General features: G+C 40.7%; 1 protein-coding gene across 1 annotated transcript; it reads right to left on the reverse strand.

The window, feature by feature from the left end:
- Positions 1 to 782: 782 nt before the first annotated feature.
- On the reverse strand, positions 783 to 3,318 carry LOC140771700 (uncharacterized). The gene is made up of 2 exons (XM_073113318.1): positions 1,213 to 3,318; positions 783 to 1,106 (listed from the first exon to the last, which is right to left on the reverse strand). Exon 1 carries the CDS (start codon positions 2,993 to 2,995, stop codon positions 1,337 to 1,339), a length of 1,659 nt encoding a protein of 552 aa, XP_072969419.1. The 5' UTR covers positions 2,996 to 3,318; the 3' UTR covers positions 783 to 1,106; positions 1,213 to 1,336.
- Positions 3,319 to 9,911: the final 6,593 nt, after the last annotated feature.

The following is a 9,911-nucleotide window of genomic DNA, read 5'->3' on the forward strand; positions in this document are numbered from 1 at the left end:
GCCGATCACAAAAATTAACACTTCCTCCTCAAAATAGATGACATAAATTCATCTACCAATCTCAGTGAACTACATAACATGGGTTCTAAGCCTTCAAAAATGCATTCTTCATCCCCATGCCATTGTATGACTTGTCAGTTATTAACTCCCCCACTAAACACTACGTTGGATTCCTACTTGGATCTTGTTCTCCTCTCTCGATAGGACCACTTCATCCATGGCAATGTCCTTCAACAAAGGCGCAAACTTCGCTGGAATTTCCCCTTCTGAATCAATATTCAGTAGAAGAAAGTAACCTGGACAACAAGACCAAATCACCAGGGCACACTCGACACCCTTCTCTACCAAGCACACACCACCTAAACGAGGGAGCGAATGAGAGAAGATGAAAAAGGGAATGGAGAAGACAAGGAAGGATCAATGGAAAATTTTATGGCAAGCTTTAAGGGGAGAGTGCTGCGGCAAAGCTCCAAAGGAAAAAGCCAATGCTGCGGTAAAGCTCCAAAGGAAAAAACCCAATTTTAGTTGGGTTTTGTTGTGTTTGGCATGAATTGAACTCTGTTTGAAAGAGGCCTAAATTGGGATCATCTAAAGCTCGAGCTCGAATCGAGGGAAGCCTGAACATAATTTTAGGGCTCGAAATTAATTTCTAGCCAAGCTTAATCAAACCCTAGCTCTATCAAGACCAACTCGTTTATTAGTTTGCTAAGGTTCAATATGAGCTAACTGAAAACTTCTATATCTTACATTTTCAGAAATTCATGCACCAATGAAAAGTAAATATAGCAATTATCATATCCAATAATCATTATAATGATTAACAACCATACATATAGCTAATCTTACATAAGACAATTCATATACAAAAATGATATGGTAGGATCTTTTAGTGTAACTGGCATGTCAATAGATTACAATAGCATAAGTAATCACATATGGAAGCTTTACTTGGCCATGAAAAGAATGTAGATATGTCAGAGTTCTAAGCGACGAATAACGCCTAGCAGGTAATAATGGAAGATCGGAACAGTCTCAGTTGATGCCAACGGTTATAACTCATAATGCTCCATCTACTGATAGGAATGAGAAGTGTTCAAGTACAATCCCTGCATACGGTAAATTATCAGCCTTCACAAATCGTAACAGTTAGGTACTAAGTAAAGGCAAGTGGTTAGATCCATATAGTCACGAAAAAGAAAAAGAGATCCATACCTGAAACTAGCAATTGAACATAGCTTATTTGGTAAGTACTTCGCAAATTCCTCATGAGTCATGAGAGTAAGAGAGTGGCAATAAGCCATCATCGAGAAATGTCTAAAGAACAACCATAGTCTGTTTAGAAGATCTGACCAGGCTGCACCCAACTACATCCAGGCATTTTAGTTAAACCCCTTTCCACCATCACCTTCCTCAGTTTCTTGGCTTTATCCCATCTTCCAGCTTCAGCATATATGTTAGCCAAGAGAACATGATATCCAGTCTCTTTAGGCTCAAGCTCAAAGCAATTCCTAGCAGCGATTTCTCCAAGCTCTACGCTGTTATGCAATCTACAAGCAAGAAGTAATGCACCCCAGACACTAACATGCGGCTGCATTGGCATCTTTTTGATCAACTGATATGCTTCTTCCAGCCTTCCGCTCCGACCAAGAATATCTACCATGATGGTATAATGATCCATCAGGGGAACAATTTTGTGTTTGGTCGACATGGAAGCAAAGCAAGTCTGTGCTTCATCCACTAAACCTGCATGGTTATATGCTGTCAGTAGTCCAACAAAGGTCACAGCATTTGGCGCAACCTTTGAATCCAACATCTCCTTAAAAAGTTCAATTGCTTTGTGCAACCTCCCATTTATGCCGCAACCCAAGATCATTGCACTGTATGAGACTACATCTCTCCTCTGCAAACCTTCAAACAACTCGAAAGCCTTATCCATTCCTCCACATTTCAAATACAGATCAAGCAAAGCAGTACTCAAATGATCATCCAATTGAATCCCCAAAAAGCGCATATAATTTTCGACCCACAACCCAAATCTCAAGTTCCCCAACTGCGAACAAGCTGAGAGCACACACGAAAAGGTCTTCTCATTAGGACTTATACCCACATAAGGCTTCTGCATTCGATTGAACAACTGAATTGCTTCTCTAGCACAACCATTCTGTGCATAGCAAGCAATGATTGCATTCCATGCGTAAAGATCCTTCCTTTCCATCAGCTCAAATAGCTCAGAAGCAGATTTCACATCCCCACATTTTGTGTAACCTGAAATCATAGTTATCCACGATGCAGTGCTTCTCTCAGGCATCTGATCAAACAACTCCCTTGCCTTCACCATATCCCCACGACGGACGTACCCACAAATCAACCCGTTCCAAGAGGCAGAATTCTTCTCCGGCATGCTTTCAAATAGCAATGTGGCGCCATCCAAGTCCCCGGCTTTGGCAAGCCCTGCGACCATTGAATTCCATGAAACAATGTCTCTAATGGGCATTTCCTCGAACAATTTACGTGCAGCCGTCATGTTGCCAGATCGAAGTTGAGAGGCGAGGATGGAATTCCAGGAAACGACGTTTCGGATTGGCATTTCGTCAAGCAACTTGCGAACGGATGTGGAAGAGCTGGGGAGGCGGGAGTAGAGGTCGGCAAGGGCAGTGTGGGGATAGATATGGGAGCGGAGGCCTAGCTTGATGAGGTGGGCGTGGAAGGCTGGGGCGAGGGAAGAGGAGGAGGATATGGGGAGGCGGGAGATGGATTTGAGCGCAGCGGCAATGGCGAAGGGGTCGGGGCGCTCACCAGAGCGGAGGAGGGAGGTGTAGAGGGAGAGGGCTACGCGGGGACGGCCGAGGTCGGCGGAGGAGCGGATTGCGAGGGTCCACGTAGAGGATGAGGAAGAGATGGCATTCGAGGAGTTATCGAGAAGAGGATGGTGGAGGTGGGAAGTAGAGCAGCATTTGGAGGAGACTAGACGTTTGATTACGGTGGAGAGAAGCATTCAGAGTGTATTAGAGCGCTCTCTCTCTCTCTCTCTCTCTCTCTCTCTCTTTGTTTCTTTTGTTTTTCTTAAAAAAAAATAAAAATTCTCTCCTTAGAAGAAAAGGAGAGAAGTATCAGGTGGAAACTTCAATCCTGTCGGCGGCGAGTGGCTCGCCGGAGTCTTCTCCATCACCCCGGCATCTTGCTTACAGTTTAACTTGATGCAAATAAATTAAAATAGAACTTGAGGAGCAAGACATAACCACTTAAAAGAACCACATCAATAGTCTTCCTCCATGGGAAATCAAACAGTTTCTCGTATAAAGAGGTACAGGGAACAGAGGTTACATAATGATTCCAGCTATATGCTATTCGTTGCTTAAATGATATATATAAACATACTCATTATAAACAATCGATGAACCCAAGAATACAATCACAAATGAAATAATAAAGTATAATTATGTTGTCTAATAAATAAATATATGCATATGTATGATATAGATGTCATAAAATAATAAATAAATTATCACTATAGTGTCTATACTATTTCTAGATTATAAAAGATTTACTTGTCTAAAAATCGCTTCTCATTTATCATGATATCAATATTAAAAAATTATAAATAAACTAACCCTATAATGTTTGCACTATTCCTAGATTATGAAAGATTTACTTGTCCCAAATTGCTCATCACCTATCCGGCTCTCAAGACTTGTGGTCCTTCTCGCATAAAAATGGATCTATCAAATATGAAAATGCTCGGAACATAAGTAAGAGGACCAATCCAATCTAGAACCAAATAAATGACAAATGACACATGTAGCTGATATGAGTATGAGTAAATTCTATAAATGCATTGCTTTTTTTAGTTAACCATAATAATAATAGTCACACCCTAACTTTAAAAGGATTATTAAATATACATATTACTCAAATAATCGGTTTCCTAAAGACCACATCTAATACCTTAACTAGATTGGCAATAGGATTAAAGATATTGCACTAAATAATAAAAATATACAATTTGGGCTTGAATTGAGCCCGAACCCATGCACACAAGCCTAGAAAGACTAAGGTTTTTTATGCCTTGAGAAGGAAGAAAATTTACTCTATGTGCTAACTAACGGTCCGTGTACACTAGATAGGAGGGTGCTCAATCTAATTAAGTGGAGAAATGACTTTAGACCATCGCCTGAAACCTTCTAGATTGCGTTGGTGTGGATCTAGCTACCGCACCCCCCACCCGAGTACTAGGAACTTGAAACTCTAATACTAGTCACTGCGTACTTTGTAGGTCGTTGAGGGTTGACAAAATCATAATGGATCATTCTCGAAGATGATATGCTAGGGTCGATGTGTGGAGATAGACTTGAGCAAGTCACTTAAACAATTTGTGTGGTTAGGTCCCAAAGCCAACATTTTAGGTGTGGGAGAGTTGGTCATAATGCAGATAGTTGTTTGGAAAAGGGAGACATGAACAAGCAGAATTTAGAAGAGGAAAATAGTGAAAGTGAAGGTGGGGACGGTGTGAAGGAGCAGATGAGGAGTGTGACGGAGGTAGAGCATTCAACTTTCAGCCCCTGGATGAAGGTGCAACGGCTATATAAGGCACAACTACGATGATAACATGATCAGCCGGAGATAGCCGAATGGGAGGCGGTGCGAGCAAGTATCCCAAAGCAAACATAGCATGGACGACAACCTGCTAACGGTTCAACTAACGAGGGTGGCTACCAAAACTGTACATTACAAGAGATCAGATGCATGGGCTGTTCCCATGCAAAAGGTGGCTGGGAAAGTCAACAACTCCTTAACAAGAAAAAGGTTGTCGAAAGCTAAGAAAGGAAGGAGTGTGATGGTCGAGAAGGCTAGCATATCTTCTAGAGCTTTGAAGGATGATACAAAAGAACTAAATGAAAGGGAGAAGGAGATAAGAAGGCCTTTATACGTTAGCAATACACGCATCGAAGACACGATGGGACTGGTTTTTCTAGGAATATAAAAGAGGATATGATGGGTTCCAAGGATGCAGAGGACGGTGATGCTCAAGCTAGTGGAGGCTGCTTGGCAAATTTTCCACCAGCTAGCAAAAGCGTGCTCTTCACCTATCACAAAAAGAGTTGCCTCAGTGGGTGGGATTCAAGTTCACATTGGTGATGGATGTGAACATGATGTGTTATGGTATCAAAAGATAGGTTACGGAATAATTCCTTTAAGATCTGAATTTATTGTAGAAAGCAGTCTACACAATCGTGGAAAAATATTCATCAAGTATTCTCATATATTCATAAAATTACGAAACCAAGTGTATTAGATTCGTAACTTCTTGATTTACAACTTTCATATTTACGCCCTTTGCAGATTCGAACTAAAACTAGGACAAAAAATATGAAATAACGTGAGTGATGGTGGTGATGACGGGTGGAGTGGATGTTAGGGTTATGGATGTGTATGGAGATGAAGGTGGATGTGGGTAAGGGATGTAGACGAAGGGAACGAAGTGGTCGAGATTCCAAAGAAGATGAGTGACTTGACAGACGAGAGAGATTATAAGTTAGGAGAAACCTTGCCAATGGTAGAGGTGAAAGGATGGTAAAGAGGAAGAAGGGAGAGAGTCTAGAGAGAAGATAGGAGGCAAGAAATCAATAATCCAATTCCATAATGAATTTAGCTGCCATCCACATACTTATGAATGCTAGCCAACAAGTCCTAATAACAATAAGTAACTCTAATTCTAGAGGATTCCCATCGATCACATTCGAACGCGCCTGATCGCGTTCGAACGGACAAAAGACGTTCTCTGTATGTGCGAACGCGATGCAAGCATTCGAACTCGCTCGATCGCGTTTGAATGCACATTATGCGTTCTCTGTATTTACGAACCTGATGTAAGCATTCACAAAGGCGTTTGAACGCGACCCCACCTGCGTTCGAATGCGACCTACAAGAATTTTATTTTAATAAAAATAAATAACTAATGCAATAAGAAAAGATCCTAAGTATTTGCGAACCTGATATAAGCATTCACAAAGGCGTTTGAACGCGACCCCACCTGCGTTCGAATGCGACCTACAAGAATTTTATTTTAATAAAAATAAATAACTAATACAATAAGAAAAGATCCTAACTAAGTGTATCAGAACATCCTATCAAGTCTGCTTTTGTTCAAACGATGAAAAACCCTAAACTTAGGGTTTTTTTTTCAACTGAAGTCTATCCTACAGAGGTGGTTTTGGAAGGACTTGCATCAGCTAGTTCTAAACTACCATCCAAAGGGCAAGCAGATTCGCCAAATATTCATATGTAACCGGTGACTCAACTAAAAAAGGCAATCTGCTTGGAGGTAGGTGAATCCAATTTGAATGTCACAAGCTAGGTTGCAAACATAGAGCAAGCGCTTGTGGTGTTTGAGGGTGATGGTTCTCATCGTCTGGTGGGCATGGATGGTTGACGAGTACCTTGAGGATGGCTCACCAGTTCTCAAATGGGAGAGAAATGAATAAATACCCCCATCACCTCCAGCTTAATGTTATCATGGTTAATGCAATCATATGAAACTATTGTGGCACACTCAAAAATGAGGCATTGGATTAGTGTCGTGATAAGATAATACAAGTTGGATTTACTTTGCCTACTAGAGACCCATGTGAATTGGAGAAAGAGTAAGGTCGTGGCTAGAGCTCTTGGAAGAGGATGCATTTTTGTGATCTAGCTGTAACACCCAAACTCTAAATACGTGCATGGCATGAGCCCACACGGCACGTGCGTAGCACCTGATCATTTGGTTATATACTAACAATCAAATAAACCTGTAGCAATATCATAATTTTATCCACAACATCTAAACTAAGAATAACTCAAGTCTAACTGTCATCAGCATACAAATAACCCTACATGGGCCCTACACAGGCCACAACACATCATCAAGAGCTTTTCATAACTATATATACACAACGGTAGTATATACATAATTATACAAGTACAATGTCACTTGTTAAAATATAAGACAAGGATACAGATACACTTTGGAGGATGTCCACTAGTATATCAGATAAGATAACTCGTCTGGCATATAACACTAACCACACTCTACTCCTCACTCACCGGTAAGACCTCTAAGGGAGTATCTTGCTCCTCTCGTTCACCTGGATTTTTGGAAAGGAAAAAACAAGAGAGTCATGAGCTAAATGCTCAGTGAATAGACCTTACCTCGAATCAGTGATGCCAAACAGAGAGTAAATCAAGTACTGGATAATATGAATCAGAAAGAGTATCATGTCATGAATGAGTAAGTGAATATGTCATCAATAATACATAATGAAATATAGATAACATGTTATAACTGATAAGAATACATAATCATCAACAATGAATAAACAGATCACCACGTCATATGATCATCATAACTCTCTCTCAAATATAATATATGATGCATGCCGACCATGACAATGCTATGATATCAAATGCAATCATATATGATGTATATTGACCACTCAATAATCAGGTATGTCAGATAATAATGAAATCATATGTATTTCTCAACATCACGATCATCAGTGCCATCTCGGTATAATATCATCATACTAGACCATTGTGCACAGTTAACACCCGGTACCCGGCCTCAACATCATGCTCAAAGGCTCAGAGCATACTCTGCCATCCGTAAAAAATATCTCAAATATAACCATACCCCGCCATCCGCTAAGGGTATCAACATCCATCCAGACTGGGCACCCTTTTAGCTGATAGAAATCTCGTGAGGATAACTCGCCACATATGCCCTGACGAACGATATGTGTCTGAATGTCTGCTGCGCACACAGACTAATGACCTCGGACGTAAGGCCAATAGGATCGCGACTATGTCGAGCGATCAATCATCCACCAAGCGTGTCCTAACCCTCGTGCCCACTCGGGTATCCTCACACTTTCTATCAACTATTCTATTAATCACATTTCATGCTTTCCTTCTAAATGACAGATCATATGCATATATCCAGTACGGTAGCAAGTCAATGCATAACAGGAATTTAGGTGGAATATGAATCAAGAGAAAAATGATGTAATGCAAACTCCAACCATATATCTAACATATGCATATTCCTACTAGTCTATCATATGCACACTCATGCTACAGATCAACTGAACATAACTTTACAACAATATAATCATCTCTATTTATCATCATCATACTCATATCCAAGATCAGCCTAATCAAATACATGAAAAAGATATGCTCGACTGTAGTCATCTCTAGATTAAGTCATATAATCATGCCGGAGGCCAAAACATGCATGTACATAATATATAATATATCCTAATTTAAGAAGGGGATCTAGGGGATAAGACTACTCACTCCACTACAAATACCAAACCACCACTCGTTCACGCTGCTACGATAACGATCACGCCTCGATAGCTAAGTCCACGGGATCTTGAACAGGGGGGTCGAGATCTGAAATTATTTAAAACAAATATGTCAGTCTTTCTATTAATTAAAATTAACCCGACAAAATGATAGTTTCTTATTGTAATTATGTACTCTTCATTTCTATATTTGTTTTTGTTATTTATTAATCATAATTATATTATTTAATAGTGTATTTAAAATACATTTTATCTGTCTATTATTCTCTTTGATAATTAAGAAAATAAGAATTAAGTTACTGCAATTAATTATGTAAGAATATACGTACATAACCCTAATAATTACTATTACCTACTTAGGATTAAAATAGTAATTTTATATTGTAGGTATTTTGCTAAACATGATATAATTAGAACTATATACTAACTATGATATAATTATATTTAATTTGTATAACCTAAATACATTAAATTAACTAAGCTAAACTAATTGTGCATATATATATATATATAATTATATATAGTGCTGGGCTCAGCCCAGCACCATGCACAGCAAAGCGTTGGGCCGAGCCCAGCACCCCTTACAGGGTGCAGTCAGAGGAGAGAAGGGAAGGAGGAGGAGGAGAGGAAGAAGAAAGAGAAGAAGAAGAAGAAAAAAAAAAGAAACAAGAGGGTTGGGCCATGGGGGAGGGGTGCGGCCGCTGGTGGCCACTCAGCGACCGGCCTCTCGCCGATGGCTCAATCCTCTAGCGGTCCCGAGAGGAAGCCGACAAAGAGAGAAAGAGAGATAGAGAGAGAGAGGTAGAAAGAGAAAGAGAGAGAGAGAGAGAGAGAGAGAGAGAGAGAGAGAGAGAGAGAAAGAGAAGGAGGGAAGCTCACCGGTGCTAGTGGAGGTGGCGGCGATAGTGGGTAGAGAGAGAGTGTGTGTTTGAGAGAGAGAGAAAGAGAGAAAGGTGAGAAAGAACTTGAAAAAGAGAGAGAGAGAGAGAGAGGAAGAAAAGGGAGAGAGGCGGTGGGGAGGGAGGCTGCGGGGGCCCACTGCGCCAACTGGCTCGGCCAGGTTGGCCGGGCCAATGCTTGGGGCGCGTGGTGCCCATCTCCGCAGCCACTGCATGGCACAAGCTGTCGTGCCATGTAGTGCAGGAAATTATTATTATTATTATTATTATTATTAACCTTGGGTTATTACACTAGCAATTGGGTCATCTGGAGGATTGATCATTCTTTGGAGGGCTAACATTGGCTAGGTGGATGTGGTTTCCATATTTTGATTTGTGGCTTCTGTAGTTATCTCCCCATTTGAAAGTCGGACTAGGCTTTTGTTAGTTGTTTATGCTAGTAACCAACTTGAAGAGCAAATAGAGCTATGGAAGCTATGGAAGGAGCTGCTCACTATTGCCCCAGTTGACACCCCATGGGCTATAGTGCGACTTCAATGCTTTCTTAGTGGTGGAGAAGAAGAAGTATGCGGAGCTGATAGTACTTGGGCCTAAGGCAAGGGCTTTTCAAGCCTTCATTGATGAAGTTGGACTTTGGGACCCAAGCTTTGAAGGAGTTCCGTACACA

Source organism: Typha angustifolia, chromosome 2 (assembly GCF_048772165.1).
Source record: "Typha angustifolia cultivar Huaian chromosome 2, ASM4877216v1, whole genome shotgun sequence".
Lineage (NCBI taxonomy): Eukaryota > Viridiplantae > Streptophyta > Magnoliopsida > Poales > Typhaceae > Typha > Typha angustifolia.